We start from the raw sequence: 21043 nt of genomic DNA, 5'->3' as shown, positions 1-21043 counted from the left end.
ACCCATAACACTTTCTAGCTGAATAGACATGGCTCATTTTCTACACTTGGACTTTGTGTGACCAATGAATTGTTCACAATCTGCACGAGTTTAGTGATGTAATATTGATGGCAGCACCCCACTCTGAAAATTGTTCCAGCACCAATGTTTTAAAGTAGTTGTGTTTAACAGGAGAGCGAGCAAGACCATGGATGCCTTTTTTCTCCCATTACTCCTTTAATGATGTACATCAGCTGGAGTGTTTTGTCCATGTGGAAGATTGACCTACATACTTCAAACCTATTTCCTTTAGGATCCAATTATATTTCTGCTCTTTTTAAGCACTAAAAGTATACTTATGTAATTAATAAGTTGAAAATGAGAACAAAGAATAAAACCAAAAACTTCTTTCACTACCAGGTTTTTTGGACTGTAGAAACTGTCACTCACTTTTTTTGTAACACCAGAAATGCATATATCTCACTGTAGAAAGTGTTGGGACTTCATTTTTACCTCTCTAGACAGTTTCATATTTAATATTTATATTACTATTCTCCTTTATGGAGGAAAAATACCAAACATGCCATGGTTTCATCTTTTGTTTGATCAACTGCATTACTTTCCAGTCCAAATGTGTAAACATATGGCACAAATCAGAGGTAACACACTAGCCAAAACATGTTTATTGTTATTTCAGCTGTCCAGAAGGGAGGGGAGAGGGTAAGAGATTAAGGAAAGAAGAAGGATGAGAGGGAAAAACAGACAGGGCCAAATGGGGGAGTGTGATGGAGAAAAAGAGACAAATTGGAAGAGGCTTTACAGGTGAGAAAGGGGAACAGAAAAATGGAATAGAAAAGATGAATGGGAGATGAGGAGAGAGACAAATGTGTTATTGGAAGTGAGAGATTGGGCAAGACAAGCAGTGGAAGATTAGAGGAGAAGGGGTACTAGTAAATAGGAAGGGGATAAGCAGGAGAGAAGTAAAAAGAAAGGGAGGTTAAGAAAAGGAGGAGGGAAGAAGTACAAATGAAAGAGGCAAGTGAGAGAGAGAGAGAGAGGAGACAGGAAAGGGAGAGGAGAGGAGAGATGAAAAGGGGGATTAGAGGAAGGGATGCCAGACGAAGGGAGTGCAAAGAGAAAAGGTAGAAAATATGAAAGGATAACCCTTTTTTTTTCTTATTTCTTATTTTTTATTGAAATTTTGTCACATATAGCACAGCACAGCATATAATGTAAAAAGAATACACACATTGTTTAGTTATCCATACAAAATACATTATTTCCCCAAAAAAAGAAGATGATTTAGCATAATCAGTCATATACTCTATAAAGGAAAACATTTGCTCGCATATTCAAGTAGCACAACAAACGGGATCTACACGCATAACATTACTGGCACCCCTCCACTAAACCTCCACCCTATCCCCTTCCCACAGCATCAATGGTTTCCAAATCTTCTTCCCTAATGCCCTCCCCCTTTTACCTTTCCTTCCATATATCACTTTTTCAAGATTGTAGACCGCCAAAAGAGTTGCAAGCCAATGCTGCATAGCTGGGGGAGTCTTAGCCAGCCATGTCCTGGCGAGCATCAATCTTAAAACAGCCATAGCTAAGAATAGAAATTCTTTGTACATACTATTATATTCTGTTGCCACACCTAACAACATTAACTCTGTGGTAAGGATGATGTTGTCCCCTGTGACCTGTGATAAAAATTGCTCAATGCCTTTAACCAGCGTATACAGTTGCGGGCACGTAGAAAGGATATGTAGGATAACCCTTTTAGGGAGAAACTGGCTCACTTGCAGTACTTTTTGATGCGGATCCAAGTGAGGGGTATTTATTTTTTCTAGCTACTTCACTGTTCTGCTGGTCTCCTTTCTAAAACTTGTCTGCAAAATGGACAAAGGGTTTTATCCCACTTGGATTCCACATGTTCCAAAATATGAGATCCCAATCATATCCCAGCTATGAACCAACCAAACAATTGCAATACTGAATATCGAGGCTAGGAAAATTGTGATACACTAATATTATACACTGAATATGCAGTGACAAAATATCAAAAGATAAGCACATATAGAGGAAGTATAGATGTACTATTCTTAATTCCACATATGTGTGCCTTGAAAATATATCAATATGTTGTCAAGGTACACATACATGGAGTTACATATAGAAAATGTACACATAGGTAAATGTTGGTATTTTGCCCATATTGAGTCTACGTTATTTAGTGCCATTGAGATTCCTACCTTGATGTTCCGGGGGTACATTCTCGTGCGCGAATTTCTTTAATAGCCTCTCCCACTGTGGGAACTCATAGTTGGCAGTTTTGAGCCAGTATTTTGACCTCAGCTATCAATCAGAGCACACATTTTTGATGAAACGGATTGTTCTGTCAGTTTTGCTCGGTAAACATTGTTTACAACGAATGCAATACAATGCATTCCATTACAACGCAGTCATTACAACAACAGCATTGTTACATTGCATACCATTACAACTCAAGCCGTTACAACAACTTGCTGTAGGGGACAGAAGGTATTGGATTTGAAATTCAACTCCTTTCCTACTCTGAAGACTGTAGTTGGAATATTAAATTATACTTTTCCAAACTCCGGCGCCCCCTACAACAAGTCATTGTAACGACTTGTGTTTTAATGGTATGCGATGTAACAACACAATTGTTGTAATGACCACTTTGTAATGGCATGCTTTGTAAATGCATGCATTGTAACATGGCCTATTTGTTTTGCTCATGTACAACAGACAACATGAGGAAATAAAAAAAACTGCAAAACTTTACCTGTTGAATAAAGATACACGTTTCTAGGCACTAGCCTTTGATCTTGAAAGCTGCACATCATAAATGTAAGGACAATAGTGAAGGTAAATTAAGAAAGCATGTTAAACACTGTCTAGATATTTTGGCGGTGCATATATTGGTTTGGCACAGCAAAAGTAGATAGATTTTGTCACATGATAAAGTAAACAGAGGGCCTTGCTCAGCATTGAGTTGTAAATGTGCTCTTTGAGAAACTGATTCAAAAAATTTTACTTTTTGATTTTGGCAAAAGCTCATTTGATGAAAGCAGACTTAAAGTTGATGTTGACAGGTTTGCAAGGATATATAAAATAAACTCACAAATGTGCAAAGGGCATATATTTACTTCCTCATCTTTTAATGTCCAGATAACCTGTTAAACATGCGGAAATATTTAGTTTTTGTGAACCAAAGCACGTGTTATTGTGTTAGAGATACAATGTCTTCTTTTCAGATAAACAAATCGGTGTTGTGATATTCTTCACTTCAAATGCAAATTGCAAGTCGGATCAATTCTAAAACATGGAAATTATGCTTGATGCAAGAATTCCATTTTGACTACTTGCTTTTCTTAAGGAGGGTTTGGGTAAGAAGTTGATCACTTGCACAATATACTAACAGTTGGCATTATGTTTGTGTTGACCATATCTATTCAGCTCACATGTATTTTGGCTTCCTATCTACTAAGTGAGTATACCATGACTAAGCACTCTTTTTAAAAGTTCAATTAATCGTCAAACATTTGTTAAATATGATCATTTCCCAATATAGTCGGCTGTGCATGTCTTCTTCACTTGTGAAAGTCAAGTTCCCATTTGTTGTTGGCTCAGGCTATGCTAGTTTGGGCCCACCATGTTATTATGCACCATTCAGGACCTTCAGACTTCTTCAAGAAGATGCCTACTCACCAGTTGATTAGCAGTGCGAAGGAGAAGCTTGACCTACCGGATATTAACCACAATAGCAGTACTTACCCATGATAATTTGCTCCTGCATGTATATTCCCATGTGGCAATATATGTAGGACAAGTGAAATCTCTCAGCACCATGTATGCTGCTTCTGGATCAGCCACAAAGTTGAACTCTCCACATGCAGTTGTGTTGCCTCTTGCTACAAAAATGCAAAGGAAATATTGTCTTTTATAAATCAACAAACTAAAATCATAGTTGAGTATTTTAGTTTAAACAAATCAGTCACTTTTCAACTAACACAAAATGCAAGTTTTTTTTTGCCACATTTCCATTTTTTGTCTACAATTTAAGAAGAAATTGAAGATGTTTCAGTATATCAATGGATGTGTTTATAATTATGTGTGAGACTTCCCTTAGAATCAGCAGAGCTCCATGCCTTCCTCCTGTCTGTTCCCTTCCAAAATCACCACTGATGACGCCATATATGAAAAATAGGCTCTCTATGCCCTGTGGAGGATTAGATAAGTGGTTGTAATGCAGACAGGATCCCACTGGAATCAACCCAGACAAGAACAAAGAGTGCAGAACAATAATGCATAAACTCCTGTGGCTCCTGCGAAATGGCAAGCTATTGCTAACCCCTTCGGTCCAGCCACTTCTGAGAGAGATGGCATGCAATGGGACCCTGGGACAGCCATCCACCTGCTGAAGCCATAGAGAGGGAATGATCCTCGAGTCAATTTGCAAAGAGGTAAAAGACAATACTATGTGGCCAATTCCTGTTCCATGAATTTGCAGGATCTTGATATAAAGAAACTTTTACCATCATTTTATGATATTTTCAATGATTCAGCCTTTTGCTAAGTATTATTGCTAGTATCATCTTCATTTTTGTAGTTGTTACTCTTCGTACTATGTGCACTAAAATAGGATTTCAGTTTTAATAAATGTTGCAAATATGTTCCCGATGTCCAGGCTTTTTTGAGTGTGCCTATTCATGATGAACGAGGATTAAGTTCCACTAAGTATCACTGTGACATCCCATAGGATTGATTGTTACCTAGAATGCACCTTACTCAGGTATGCTCAGTGGATTCTGGAGTGGTTCTAATCCACAGTTTTTTCTGTCTCAGTTTGGCATATTGCCAACATTCTTATGGTCACTGTGTGTAGAAAACTAGTTTCTGGGCTGTGTTCTGTGAAGTAATCCAAAAAGCAAGTCAAGATTCCAGTTGTTTATGATTTTCTTATCCTGGATTGTTAGAGCTGGCACCTTGGCGTGGGTCTTCCTTCCATTTTTTTGCTGTTGCCTCATGTGTTTTTGCTGGTTATAGATGCTTTGGGCACTGTGCCACTGCTGTCCAGTGCCACAGTGCAAGTGCTCCCTATGGTAAATTGATGTATGGATTAGTGATTCAATGATTAGGTGGTTTGGCTTACTTGTCAGACCCTAGTACAGTGCACTGAGTGTGCCCAGGGCTTGTAAACCAAATGCTGCTGGTAGGCTTGCAGCACTGGTTGTGCCACCCAAAGAAGCAGCCTGTAAAAGGGTGTCTCAGGTCTGCCATTACAGAGCCTGTGTGCAGTCTGGTTCTGCCATGTTGACTGGGCAAGTGCACCCACTTGCCAGTCCCTAATCGTTCCCTTTTCTGCATCTTTTAGTGAAGTTGGTTTTAACATTCTGTGTTTGAAAATACCACTTTTAGAAAGTATGTTTTTTCTTGTCTAACCATGCAAGTCTGCCTCTGCTAGGTTGTGTATTCTTTGTCTGGAGTTTGAGTGACAGGGAATAGGGGATTCCAGGAGACAGGGTGAGTCAGCACAGGGCTGAATAGAGAGATCTGCATGCAGATGGGAGGGAGGAGTTGCACCTGGGACCTGAATAGCTCAGTGCCTTCCCTCCACAATGCTGGCTCCACCTCTTGTGGTTCGTCTGATGTCCCTGCCCTGCACTGTGAAAGGAAAGAAGGAGTCATGTAAACAGAGTGCTCCAGGACTGACCAGAACTGGTTTGGACTAGGCAAAGGCCTCTCTGCCTTCAGAGAACATAGTGAAACTGTGTATAAAAAGGGGGACCCAGACCCCAGAACTTTAGATCACTTTTGGGAAACAAAAGGAAACCTTTGCTGAGGAGAGGAACCAGGGGAACTGAGGAGGAGACTATTGCATCGTTGCCGAGCGCCTCGCATCACCGGAGAAGAGGATCAATGTCGCATCAGATGCCGCTGCATCCCCATGGCACAGCTCGGCGTTCATCTGCTGCCCGCCAGCCATCGCTACTGCCTCCCCATGCTAAATGCCCCCGAGAATGTGCTCAAGAGAACTACAAGACCTCCTCCAGGTATGAAAGTGCCTGTGCCACAACCAAAGGCTTGCCGTTACCGATGCCCCAGTGGTCCCGAAGCTACACGCCCGTCTCCATTCCACCCGCCTTTGTGACCGGTGAACCCTTTTTCTTGGTTGTGGGTACGGGTGAAACGACCAGCGGACTGCCTTTTATTGATGCCCCAGTGGTCCAGAGCCTGCACGCCTCTTATACCTTTCACCCACTTCTGTTTTTGGAACTGTGTCCCCCCCATTTTGTGACTTTGACTTTCCCTGCTCTTTCATCCTGCTCCCTGACTTTGCATACACAGACTGTTTAACTCTTTGAATTTTGCTTTGCCCGCCATTTTGTTACTGGCCCCCGTCGTTTCCCAGGACCCTGACCCACCATCTTGTTTTTGACCTCTGTCCTCTCCCCTTTGCCTCAATTCTCCCCCTGACGATCCTCTATCGTTTTTTCTCCCGCCTTCGAGTGACTGAATCATTATCTCTTTTCACCCGACTGCCTTTACTCATTCCCCCCTCAGATTCCCTTCTCCCCCACCTATTCTTTTAATCCTATTTCTGACCCCTTTCCCTCTTTGTCTCTTATGAGTTGTCACTTCCGTTATATTTTCTGTGAAAAATATTTATTTATTATTTGTGTTACTCGCGGTTGCTCTGTTTTCATTGACATCCTTGATGCCTTTTCTGTTTGGTTTCCCTCTCTCCTCCCTGCCCTTACCTGCTTCCCTCTCCCTTTCCTCTCTACGCTCCCCCTCTTTCTTCCCCTGCCCTCAGGCTGTGTCTTGCCGCCGCTTAAACCTATACTTTACTGTTATTCCTCTTGTTGCCTCTTCATCAGTCTTTTTTTTGCCATCCTCAAGTATTCCCAATTCCTTAACACATCCTTAATATTGTGTAAAGTTTTGTAACTTTGTCGTTCTGATATTCTGTAAAGCGCTCTGATACCTCCGGGTCTAGCCAGCGCTATATGAAACTCTTAATACATAAATAAATAAATCACCGGGAAGCGTGTCACAGGGTCTGTCGCAGCTCAGAAGAATCGTTGAGTCGCCGCACGGCCATCAGGTGTGCACGCATCGTGTCGAATCTAAGAGGAGACGCCATCTTTGTTTCATTGCACCGGATCTTCATCACATCACGGCGTTGCGGGCCGCATCGCCGCGGAAGCGCAGTAAGAAACCAACGCATCACCTCCCCTCGCAGAGAAGAACCGACGCATCTCCTACGCATGAGTAGGGACCCGACGCATCACCGTTCTTGCGTGTAAGGAACCTACGCAACACCTTCCCTGCAACATTTTCGTTGTATAGCATTACGCATCCTAAGGTACATTGAACTCAAAGTGTCGCATTTTACATCTTAAAAAAACTAAGCTAATTCTACCATTTTTGAGTTACAGTATTGTGGATTTTTTGTTGTTTGTGGTCTTGTGTTAAGTCTATATAAAAATACTTATTTTTATACTACAACTTGTGTGGTGTCCATCTGTAGTGTTGTCACTGGGTTACTGTATGTGTTCACAAATGCTTTACACACTGCCTCTTAGATAAGCCTGTCTGCTTGTGCCAAGCTACCAAGGTGGTGAGAAGGGGTTATTTTTAGGAGTGCACCCCCTTACATTGTCTAGACGCAAGGGTCCCTATTTGGTCAAAGGTACCTACCTCTGCCAACTAGAGACACCCAAATCAAACATGGATCCGATATCAGTCTTTTTCCACATCACCCACTGCACTGTAATAAACCAGTTGTTATTCAATGCATTCATTTTGCAGCCAGATGCCAACTTAAAAAACTAAAAGAATGATTCTGCATTTATTTGTCCACAGTCTATAACACTCCCTTCATGCCAAAGCTAGTACTCTCAGAGGGTTAAGCAAGGGATTGGCAATCCACCCTGAGATGTCTAACGGATTGTTTAGTGGGCTGTTGGGCTGTCAGGCTACCGTAGGTACATCGTGAATACAAAAGCTTTATTTGCCTATGAAGTAGATTTTTATAACTTTCAGATGGTTTTGAGTTAAACTTGTCTTTCCTCAATATGTCTAAAAGTGAAGATGTGATTTCCCAAACCCTAAGGAACATTTTAACATCACTTAGTTTAAAGTTTATATTTTGGCAACATTTGTCTTTTGGGCACTTAGTCATCCCTCATCTCGCAGACTTCCCTTATGCTAGCAACTTTGAACCATCGCTTTAGTATACAATGGATTTTGAACTGTGCACACTGAGGCGCTGCTGTCCAGGCCTCAGTGTATGTGTTCTGACCCACAAATCATGGTGAAATTGGCTTACTCCTAATTGGCCTAATTGACTTCTCAGTAGGGCCATAGTATATGGTGCAGGAAATACACTAATGGCATGGAAAAGGTAAGCATCACATGTGGACTGCAGAACATGGTGTGCCATTCACTAGACTCACAAAGGAAACATAGCTACAGGCTTACCTGTGTAGCCTGAGTACTGCAGCTTTTAAACCTGCAAGCAAACCTGCCAAAATAACCCTTTAAAACAGAAAGAACCCTACTAATAAATATTAAATAATTCACCCTGTTATAATTATATTTTGTATTCCTTTCAGGTATCCCCTTTATTTCTTACTTGTTAGGTATTTGCAGTGGCGGTTCACACAGGTAAAAGCGGTAGGACGGTGAGGCGGGGCAGGGTGGGGGGTGGTGGAAGTCAACAGGCGACGGGATAAGTAATATTAAATAAATAAATGAAACCACTTACCTTGTGCTCACCGAATCGCTGACTCAGGGATGATTACAAGAGGCTTTTTCCTCTTTTCATGTGTGTTTCAGATAATTCTACTTGTTGTGACTCCCTTACGCCTCCCCTGGGGAGGCATATATTTTTGGCACTGCCTCGGAGTTACAATTTCTTGTAAATCTGGAGCAATATCAAAAAGCTATGGATGTTGCTGTGAATGCCCATAGCAACACCCATTGCATGCCCCTTTAATGCAGAAAACTGCATTAAAGGGAACAATAGTTACAAGACAACATTATGCCAAAAAATTGGCTTAGTGCTGCCTGGTGAATATGCAGCAGGCTCCTCCACCACTGGAGCGTCACGAAAAGTGACGCACCGACGGCTCAAGGGGCTTATAAATAAGTCCCATAGTCTGCTACCAACAGAGTTACTTGCAGCTGTGATTCCACTTTGAAGGACCATGTGATCTAGTTTTTGAAAGAAGATTACTATTAATATGGCAGGAGAACACGTATGGCTAGATGGAGTGGAGACTCAGATTTTGCCTAGTTGAAGCATCTATTAAACAGCTAACTCTTAGGGGGACTGATGTTATCAATCCATCATGAATGTAGGCGCTCATTATACATTGTGCTTAACACACTAGGATTTTATTGTTGTTAGTTAGACGGCCCTATTCCGCTGAGTTACTTATCGTGTAAGGTTGCCTCTTATGGAGTATAAAGTGATTTTGAAAAGACACATGGTAGGCATATTTGCATGTTGTGGTCTTAGGGTGTCTGATGAGAATAGGAAAAGCATATCACAACCGTCAGATCTGCAGAATATCTGAATGATTATGAAGAAGTACATAAATATACTATCATGTGTTTACATGAACAAATAAGTGCAGGTTTGGAGCACCTGGCACAGAGCTGCTCTTGGAATACATTGGTGCTACAAAGCTGTCATGATGGAAAGCTTTCAGAATGTAAAGCGTTTAGTACGCTACAATGGGATATATTATTGTCAGTTGAAATGATGTCTCTAATTTGTTGAATTACCCTCCATGTGAGGCATCGATTTTAACTATCATGACATCTATTTAACAATAAATCTAGGTATAATGTTGAAGTTACCAAATATGTATTCTATGTTATTTATGTTTGTGCTTGGTTTAAGACTTGTGAAAGCAACAAGTGTTGCAAAACATGTTTTGGCAAGGGGTAATTATTATATTTTAATATAGCTACAAAATGAAATATAAATACAATATATTGAATACATTTAAGACATGGACATGTTTAAGAAAACGATTCCAAAAAGCCTGAATGGAATTATGAGGAGTGAAGTATATGGATTTTGTAACGCAAAGACAAACTTTAATAAAAGTTTAATTCAAACTACACAAGGAAACAGGTTTTTAATTTATTGCTAAAAGCTATATAATTAATATCAATTTCAAGGTTCTCCGATTGAGAGAATTCCGAAGCTCTTTTGAGAATGTGTGTGGTGAGGAATAGGTTTCAGTGGGCTGTTGGGATACAGGTATGAATGGATGCTCAGTATGCAGTTCTGCAGTTTTTGTGTATGCATAATATATAGTGGGAATTGTGTCTGATGTGTGTGGGGGTAGGCATATTGTCTTAGCTTAGTTGCGGTACCCTAATGTCATGGTTATGAGCTTACAGAGATAGTCACTGCCTTCATCTGCCCTTTCCTCAGAACATGTGGTGTAGATAGGGAAGCTTTCCCACTGAGGCAGGCAATACAGCTGGACTTTCTAGTTTATTTCAAGGTAGTGTTGGGAGGAAAATGTCTCTGAGCTTTGATTGGTTGCTACTGTTGTGAGCAATTAGTAATTAGAAGTGTTTACTATTTTAGAGGCTCGTTACAATATGATATATTTTGTACATCAAGGAAATTGAAGAGTTAGCCTGGAGAAAGATGTCCCTTAAAAAGCTCAGAGTAGACTGTAGGGTGAAAGGCCTCAAGGCAACTGATGTTGCAAAGACAAGTTCACTAAAGATAGCTCACACATATCATGTATAGCAGCATCCCTGGTTGGAGTACAGAGATCTCATTGGATCCGAAACTTTATAGGATATTAAAGCTTTCTGCAGATGTCTCTACCTGCACATCACATTTCTTTCTACAGAGCTAGTCATAAAGCAAATCAAACAGAACTGGATTTTGCTGATGTTAGCCTTTTTCTATCAGCATTGGTCCGTCACCTTCAATTTTCAATTACATCATACTCTTGCTGATCACTTGTTGATTTTCAAAGAGCTAGTCATCTTCCATTCCCTACATCAGATGTTCTTAATGTCATATCTTTCTAACATTGTGTTCTGTAGAATTGTGCTTGATTTTAAGCATGGTTCACAAACCATACTTAGTCATGCATCTTTATTACTGTATCATCACTGTGGAAAGGGATCTTCAGCACTTTGAAGTCCTAAATATATCATATTTACTATACAAATAATTCAAAACATAAAAAGAACTTGAAGGATTTTCTGCGAAGAAAGCAGAATTTAACAGTATTGCTAACTAAGTAGTCAGATTCTTGGAAATTGAGGAGGACTTGGTCTTATTGACATTAGTGAGCGTCACCTCTGATCACTTACAATAGAGTTACAAAAAGTATGAATGGTACTTACATTCCATTTTCCTCCCATGATGTACACATCTTTAGGTTTGCTTGGAAATGATGGATCCATTCTCATTGCCATCTATCATTTCCGATCATTTAGAGCAGAATTTGGTAAAACATAAATGTTACTTACATTCCATATTTCCTCCCATGATGTATAAATCTTTAAGTTTGCTTGGAAAGGATGGATCCATTCTCACTGCCATAGCCAGATTAGTCAGTGGCCCAGTAGCAATCAGAGTCAGCTGGACAAAACAATAACAACCAGTCATCAACACTGTTGTGCATTGCTGTGGTATTTGCAACAAGAACAAATTACATATAATTTTAGAATGGTTTAACCTAGTTTAAAAGAATTTCCAATGTACAAAAAAATTCAATACAAAAGTGGCTAATGTGCCACAATGCACAGGTCTGCTACACTTGCTATATAAGTAGTACTAAATAGCACACTTCTCTCTTTACTTATCATTCAGCACTATTCTTGTGTATTTATAGAAATTAGCAAACATCACAAATGTGCATACGTGTGATGGCTACCCAGACTTTAGACATGTAATATGGAGACTTGTATGTTGACCTTATCATTTAATAGATATAACAAACATAATTATGAAAGCAACAGTTATTGGTAACAGTTCAATTGATTAATTATGGATGATCTTTGATCAGTATAGCACACTATCACTTTCGGGCGTATCCTGGAAGTGATTTCAAAAAGGGGGTGGTGATGGACAAAGTATCTGAGTTAATCAGAACACTCCTACCCAGTCAACAGATCAGGGCTTGATCCATCACCGTTTTTTAGCTCACTGCACCATCCCAGTTCAGAACCTGGCTACATGCAAATTAGTCTGTCCCTGGCCCAGTGCATCATGGGAACAGGGCAGACCAAACTACCAAGCCAATTCTTTACTGGAAAGGAAACAAGCTGACCGGTTTCTGGCATTACAGCCGTCTTCGGCCCGGCTTGCTTGAATCCTGATGGTGCAGTGAGCAAGGGACTCACATCTGAGCATACCCTTCCACACTTATGGTGGCCAAAATAATTTCAAAAAGGGGGTGGTGATGGACAAAGTATCTGAGTTAATCAGAACACTCCTACCCAGTCAACAGATCAGGGCTTGATCCATCACCGTTTTTTAGCTCACTGCACCATCCCAGTTCAGAACCTGGCTACATGCAAATTAGTCTGTCCCTGGCCCAGTGCATCATGGGAACAGGGCAGACCAAACTACCAAGCCAATTCTTTACTGGAAAGGAAACAAGCTTCCGGGGACCGGTTTCTGGCATTACAGCCGTCTTCGGCCCGGCTTGCTTGAATCCTGATGGTGCAGTGAGCAAGGGACTCACATCTGAGCATACCCTTCCACACTTATGGTGGCCAAAATAATTTCAAAAAGGGGGTGGTGATGGACAAAGTATCTGAGTTAATCAGAACACTCCTACCCAGTCAACAGATCAGGGCTTGATCCATCACCGTTTTTTAGCTCACTGCACCATCCCAGTTCAGAACCTGGCTACATGCAAATTAGTCTGTCCCTGGCCCAGTGCATCATGGGAACAGGGCAGACCAAACTACCAAGCCAATTCTTTACTGGAAAGGAAACAAGCTGACCGGTTTCTGGCATTACAGCCGTCTTCGGCCCGGCTTGCTTGAATCCTGATGGTGCAGTGAGCAAGGGACTCACATCTGAGCATACCCTTCCACACTTATGGTGGCCAAAATAATTTCAAAAAGGGGGTGGTGATGGACAAAGTATCTGAGTTAATCAGAACACTCCTACCCAGTCAACAGATCAGGGCTTGATCCATCACCGTTTTTTAGCTCACTGCACCATCCCAGTTCAGAACCTGGCTACATGCAAATTAGTCTGTCCCTGGCCCAGTGCATCATGGGAACAGGGCAGACCAAACTACCAAGCCAATTCTTTACTGGAAAGGAAACAAGCTTCCGGGGACCGGTTTCTGGCATTACAGCCGTCTTCGGCCCGGCTTGCTTGAATCCTGATGGTGCAGTGAGCAAGGGACTCACATCTGAGCATACCCTTCCACACTTATGGTGGCCAAAATAATTTCAAAAAGGGGGTGGTGATGGACAAAGTATCTGAGTTAATCAGAACACTCCTACCCTGTGGTAAATAAATAAATAATACCTCTATTTTTGACTGGATATACAATAACAGATAGCTCAATAAATAAGAGTCAAGATTCGAGGTAGCTGGAGTTTGCAGGTTTAATACAGCATAAAGGACAGGAACAGGACAACCTGCACGGGAATAGGATGGCAGCGCTGCACGGGGGCAGGATCGGGACAACAGCAGCTAACAGCTAGCTTTTTAATAACAGTGCACAAATATATATAGTTAAACAAAATACATGATGTTCAATACAATAGGCGTAGCAGTGGGCAGGGCCTGTAGCAGTCGCGAAAGATAAGGCAGAAAGTAGGTGTAACAAGAGGCGTGAACAGGGCGTATACATAGACATGTGATGTAAACGTAACGGAATATGTCATAAATGGGGCGGAAACATGCAGGGGGCTACCGAAGGAGCCGGGACCTCTAACCTAGTGGTGCGCGCAAGCTGGCAATGACGTGTTACTAGGGAGAAGCTGGGGGCTATGACTTCTGAGCTAGAAGGAGAGACGAAAGTCTGGAGAGTCAGAGCGACATGTACCTAAACACTATCTAGTATCTGATGTTTAGAGAACATGTTGATAGAATCCAAAAGTTATCAGGGCAAAGGCTAACAGACACTAAGACTGGTGCATGCATTATTCTACATGTAGTGTGTGTTGAGGAATATTAAATGACCATAAATACAGTATTTCTCTTACATGGAGACGTAAAGGCTAGACGATGACTGAAACTATTGATGCGATTCAGTAGCTTAGGAATGCAGAGAAGGAGAGCTGGACTGATAACTAGAATCATAACATACTCTTGGCAGACTGGCAGGCAGAGCCAGGCCGAGCCGGGCACTGTGAGGCAGGAAGTAAGTGAAGGGTCAGGGATACAGGTGGGGGCTGTATCGCTCCTCAGCGAGGGTTCAGGAGACAGGAGCTGAATCTGGTGTCCGGGCCCTTTTGAGGCCTAGAAACGGAGACTTTTCAATGAATTAACGTGCACACTGTAAAACGTGGCAACATAACTTTACATAGGCCTAGTACTCGTAGCTTTAACGAGAACTGAAAACTGGCATACTAGAGATGGACACAACTGTAATTGCGTCTTTAATCGATCATGGGGAATACATATTGCATATTAATCATGCACACATAACATAAGATGGGGAACACGTAGGGACACAGAACATGGCAAAATTTACTTTTCCACATTCCCTCCTTGTCACTACGTTTCCATCAGGAAACATCAATATTCATGATACCATCTATCATTTCATACAGTATCATTTGCTCGTCTCGAAATTTCTTGGAACGGGATCTAGGACGGGACTTGGGACTAGGAATACAAGAGGTAGCACAAATGCCGCAAATCGCAGGGCCACATTGTATACAGAGGCAGCAACTGAATATGATCGCTACTGCAATACCTAGAAATGACAATACTTTCCATCCCCAGGCAGAAATTATACTCCAGAGCCAACCGGACCATGTCCAGGTGCCTGGATTCTGGTGTAACTGATGGGCAATTTTATGAAGTCTGGTTATAGCTGAATAAACAGACGGCGCGTTATTAGGAATGAAAATGCAGCAACTAGATCCGATGACTCTACATGCTCCTCCTCTATCGGCCAGTATGACGTCAAGAACGAGACGATTTTGGAGCACGTCAAATCTCATAGCAGATTGCTCTTCGGTTAAGTTACCTAGGGCAGAGGCAGTCTCATTCACTACTGCTTCAAGGGTTCTGGTTAACCTACGGATTAACTTACTATTCTGGATAGGTCCTATAAAGAAGAAGAAACCTTTATTGAAGTCTGTATACTGTTCTAGAGCAGTTTCAGTTTGATCGACAATCGGGGACTCAATCTCCCTTCTATGTCTAATGTGTACTAGATGTGTGTTTCTGTGATAATCAGATGGGGCTAGAAAAACTGGTGGCAGTAGGAAGGCAATGTAACATGTTCCATCCCAATCGAGGGGCAGACGAACATATGCGGTCTGACCACAAACAAAATAAGAATGACGTGAGGCTTTGAAAATAGATTTCCCACTGCCACTATACTTGACAATAGTAGTACAATCACTATGTCCTACATGTGCGGAACCATTTTTTCGGACACATAATTCGCCTTTGACTGGTAGTACTGAAATAGCAGGTAAGTCTGGAGTGTCATCAGACTGAACATTCAGAACCATGAAATTCGAAGAATAATTACCCAAATTATAAACTTCATTTTCTAGATCTAACCCTGTTCTGTGGGGAAGACCTTGCTTGTCTGGAAAACATGTACTGTTCAGAAGGGACATATCATTTGAAGATGACGTTAACGTGGACCAGGCTCCACACGAACCATTATGTGAAAACGGATAAGGAAACAGTGGCAGAACTCCCTTCGGTGTCTGGAAAGGGGGGAGTCGACCACACACCCAACAATTAGTGGCATTGCTGGTCTGGTGTGAATAATGTAACATACGGATAAATGTATTGTTGCGCATAGCAAGACGATAGGATAGTTCGTGAGGAGGCAGATCACTAAACGTGTGCTCTACTGTAGCATTAGAAAACTTATTTACATGAGAAATTGGAAAACATAAATAAAAGGCATAACTCGTGCAGGTAACCATCAAAGTTAAAAACAATATAAAACTTAGAAAAACGATACATCGGATAGAGTTTTGACTAACTCTCTCACTATGGAGGTCTATCTCATACATGTCAGATACCTGTCTAACCGTTTCACCCAGGGGGACTTAGACAATTAAACTGGCTGGCTTATTTTACTAGACCGAAGCTTCTGTTTATACTCCTGTTGCGGAGTTCTCTCTAACAGGGGAGGATTTGAGACAAAGTCATTAGCGGGACAGTCCTTGATAATAGTATCTTGGCAGTCTTTAAAATCTTGACAATCCTTGGAAATGTTCTTGGAAACAGTTTTTAGTCGGAGTCCGTGAAATTTCTTGACATGCGACAGGTGCACCCACCCCTTCCTGCCTTCCAACTTGACGGCAGTACGGGTGGTCAGAAGGACTAACTTCGGTTCCTTCCAGCGAGGCTCCAGCGGACTTGAACGATCGAAATTCCGGATTAAAACCAGGGAGCCAGGAAGGACCTCGTGTGGCTTGACTTCAGTATTGTCGGGAAATGCGGCGGCAACCTGTGAACGACAAGAGTGTAGGGCAGACATCAAGGAAGCTAGGTAATCTGTCAGCATATTACTGGAAACATCTGTAATACTTCGGGGTCTGGGTGTACCCCACATATTCGGGGGGCGGCCGAATACGACCTCATAAGGGGACAGACCTGATCTGGAGTGTGCGACCATGCGCATATAGAATAGAGCGACTGGCAAGGCAACTAACCAGTCTACACCTTTTTCTTGACAGACTTTCGCAATACGGATTTTCAATGTCTGATTATGTCTCTCTACGAGACCTGCTGCTTCAGGATGGCGTACACAATGAAACTTCCACTGGTACCCTAGTAAAAGGGAAACGTGCTTCATAAGTTCGGATGAGAATGGCTGGCCGTTATCTGAGTACACGACCCTAGGGAGTCCATAACGGGGGAAGAATTCACGAACCAGCTGCTTGGCAGTGGTCGCGGCTGTATAATCTGGGACTGGATATGCTTCTGTCCACCTGGACAAAGCGCATACAACTACAAGGACATACTTGAAACCTCGACATCGCTCCATCTGAATATAATCCATCTGGAGGACTTCAAAAGGGTGGTCAGGGGGTTGGAATCCCCCTTGTTCCACCGGGACACTTTTACCTGGATTGAACTGGCAACATATCATACAAGTACGGACTTTCTGCTTGGCTGCAGCTCGTAAATGCTTGTTAAACCAAATGTTCTGGATACTGTCTAACATGGCTTTTTCTCCTAAATGTGCAGGACTATGTGCGGTATTGATAATGACTTGAACCATAGAGTCGGGGAGAAACCATGTGGCCTTTCCCTTCGTCACCCATCCCTGATCTGTCTGGACCCCTCCGTGTTCGGACCATTTCTTAATTTCCTCGGGAGTAGCATGTAACTGGATATCTATGACATCTTGGGTAGGGTCCTTAACTGTCATACAAGTAGTCTGTTCTAGAGTGGATGTCGGTGTCTTGCTAACTGGAATGTCCGGAGTCTGGGCTGTAAACTTGGCTGTTCGATCTGCTAGATCGTTACCTTGGGAAATAATGTCAGTGACTTTCGTATGTGCTTTGCATTTCATGATGGCGATAGATGTCGGTAAATGTATTGCATCTAACAGAGCTTGAATAAGGAACCCATGCTGAATCTTGGTTCCATGAGAAGTCATGAAACCTCTCTCTTGCCAGAGCACTCCAAAGTCGTGTACGACTCCAAATGCGTAGCGTGAATCTGTGTAGATATTAGCTTTCAGGTTCTTGGCATGTATGCAGGCTTGAGTCAGAGCGACTAGCTCTGCTGCTTGAGCAGACAGGGTGTCAATACGGTGTGTTTCAATAACTTCAGTCTCAGTAGTCACTGCATACGCGGCTACTAGTTCTCCTGTACTTGTTCTCATACATGAACCATCCACATAAAGTGTCAGGTCTGGATCTGGTAATGGAATATCTGTCAGATCTTGTCTTGGCTTTGTCATAGTGTTAACAACTTCCACACAGTCATGTGTGGCAGGATTTGAAGTAACTGACGGTAACAGTGTAGCAGGATTTAGAACATTGCAGCGTCTGATTTCTATGTGTGGCTGGAATAGTGTCAATTCATAACCTGTTAAACGTGCAATTGTCAAGTGCTGAGTCTGTGTTCGGTTTAAAAGAACTTCCACGGAGTGTGGAACTTGTACTGTCAGGGAATGTCCTAATACTATGGAATCACTTTGTCTGATAGCTAGTGCTGTGGCTGCAACTGACTTGAGGCACGCAGGCAGGGCCTGGGCTACTGGATCTAGTGTGCTCGAAAAATAAGCACAAGGCTTGTATTGTCCTGCTTGATCTTGTGTGAGAACAGATAATGCTGTACCTTCACGTTCTGTGACAAAAAGTGTAAAAGGCTTACTGTAGTTCGGTGTAGCTAGAACAGGTGCTTGGCATAAAGCTTTCTTCAATTCATTAAAACTAAGTGTATGTTCAGATGTCCAAAGGAGGACAGTCGATACGGCTGCCTCCTGTGTCGTTAACTGTATCAGTGGCTTGGCTAGAAATGCATACTGAGGAATCCATTGTCAGCAATAAGAAGTGAGGCCGATAAAAGCACGTACCTCCTTCTGTGTCTTGGGCTGAGGAAGACTCGCTATTAACTGGATACGGTCAGGTGTCAACTGCCTACCCCACTTGGACAGTAAGTGGCCTAAGTAGATCACTTGCTGGACACAGAATTGAAGCTTCGAAGGGGACACCTTGTGCCCCATCTCGGCTAGGAAATACAGAACTGTAAGTGACGCTCGCTCGCAGTCACGTTCAGAACGGGCTGTGATCAGTAGATCATCGACATACTGGAGCAGGGCAGTGTCAGTTGGCATGTGAATATTGTCTAGTTGTCTCTTAAGTGCTTGACTGTAAATACTAGGACTTTCTGTGAAACCTTGAGGAGCTCGTGTGAATTTATAGCTCCTTCCATTTAAACAAAAACCGAAAAGGTACTGACTGTCTGGATGAATTGGAACACTGAAAAATGCATTCTTGAGGTCGATTACGGTGAAAAATGTAGCCTCAGAATCAATGGCTGTCAATAGGGAAGAAATATCTGGGACAACTGGGTACTGGGGAATGATACATTTATTAAGTTAAGGTCAATCACTAATCGATATACTGGAGGTGCATTTGGATCAGTACGTTTCATGACTGGAATGATATGAGAATTACATACATTGGAGTCAGTTTCTACAACTACTCCTTGAGCAATGAGCTCGTCAATAATTTTGGATAAGGCTGCTACAGCCTCAGGTGGCAATCTGTACTGTCTGATTCGTGGTAACACTACACCTGGTTTGAGAGTCACAGGATGGGGTGTGATTTGCATAAAACCAACATCAGTTGGACCTTGCGCCCATAGATGCTGCGGAACATTAGACAATCTTGGATCAAAATCTCGTAAAACATAGTGACCCTTAAAGTCACGCAAAAACAAACGTATTCCCTCTGGGGAACAACATATGACTGCACCTAATTCTTTCAATGTCTTAATGCCTAACAAATTTTCTGGACATGACTTCGTAAGTAATAGATCAGTAGTTCGGGACAATGGACCAACTTCTAGAGTAACTGGCTTTGATATCTCGTTTACAATTGGCTTTCCTGAAAATCCAAGGGAAACATTTCTAGAGCCTGAGAGCGGAGCCCCTGGAACCTCGTCATGACTAATAGTCGTCCTACTTGCCCCTGTATCAATCAAAAACTTTCTGTCTTTCCCTAATACTCGACTGTGAACATAGGGACCCTCTTGATCTACAGGAATCTCGATGAGAGGCAAGCCTACCTCCCTCTCTAGGCTGTTTCATGAATACGCTTGATACTCTGGATACTCTGTCTGTGCATACTGGTACATCTGCTGTGTAACATGCTGTGTTGCAGCAATAGGCTGCGGTGCTGTAACTGTCTGTTGTGCATTCTGTGGCTGAGAAGTCTGTGAAACTTGTTCTTGTCTAGGCGGACGTGGTCTTTCTTTAGTTTTACCAGTGGCTATATTGTGTTTCAGAACTGCACACTCGTTTATAAAATGGCCTGGCTGTTTACAATAATTGCATGTCCCTTTAACGGGAGCTGCAGGATGACTGGCTTGATTCGGACCCCTCTTCTGACTGTCTTGAGGAACAGATTGTGCAACTAGTACTTTCATTTTCGTGTCTTTCATACGTCTTCTCTCGTGTTCTTGCTCTTCTCTGATTCTATTCTGGTGTTACTGGAGCATCTGTAACATCTGGGACGGAGTACTAGCTTGCCATGTACTTTCGACTTTCAAAACTCGATTCTTAACTTGTGGACTTGAATTCTCGACTAATTTAGTAACAAAAAGATGAGGGTATGACTCACTACTCGTCTTCAAACCACTGTTTATGATAAAACATTTCTCAAATCTAGAATAAAAATCACTAGTGTCTTCGTCTTGTTTCTGTTTACAGGCTGAGATTGCATCCCAGTCTTCCTTTTTAGTGGCTAATAATCTAGGCAAAACTTGTATTAACAGTTCAGGTAATTCTTTACATTTATCTCCAAGACCGGTACCTGGTACTCGTATCTTATCTTCAGCTTCTAGAGCTGTCCAATCAATCTTTTTCTCTCCCACCTCCCAATCCTTTTCCTTGAGTTTTTCATATATGCCCGCAGGCAACAGGACTTTTAGCATTTTAATAATATCTGGATACGTGTATTCTCCCATACGGAGCATGTCTTTTAATTCTCGGTGGAACCCTGCTGGATCTTTGTCGTGACAGGGAATTAATTTCTTCATTTCTAAGAGTTCCATCTTGGTAACTGGGGTGTAAACAAATACTCGTTGCATTTCACCACCCGCTGTCCTAACTGGGTGTACTTCTCGTAGTGG

The 21043-nt window shown here is 42.1% G+C and overlaps 2 protein-coding genes across 2 annotated transcripts in view; both read right to left on the bottom strand.

Annotated features, from left to right (window-relative positions):
• The window catches only part of LOC144829108 (pyrimidine-specific ribonucleoside hydrolase RihA-like), a 103145-nt gene that overhangs the window by 18050 nt on the left and 64052 nt on the right, over positions 1-21043 (bottom strand). The window contains exons 3-4 of the mRNA XM_078687915.1: positions 11530-11641; positions 3781-3917 (exon numbers count right to left, since the gene is read on the bottom strand). Coding sequence (XP_078544041.1) covers positions 3781-3917; positions 11530-11641 — 249 coding nt within the window. The remainder of the gene's footprint in view (positions 1-3780; positions 3918-11529; positions 11642-21043) is intronic.
• Positions 1-21043, bottom strand: part of LOC144829109 (pyrimidine-specific ribonucleoside hydrolase RihA-like) — a 585216-nt gene that overhangs the window by 500134 nt on the left and 64039 nt on the right. The gene's annotated exons all lie outside the window — the stretch shown is intronic.

Source organism: Lissotriton helveticus, chromosome 4_1 (assembly GCF_964261635.1).
Source record: "Lissotriton helveticus chromosome 4_1, aLisHel1.1, whole genome shotgun sequence".
NCBI lineage: Eukaryota > Metazoa > Chordata > Amphibia > Caudata > Salamandridae > Lissotriton > Lissotriton helveticus.
This window is presented reverse-complemented; position numbering and strand designations above follow the sequence as displayed.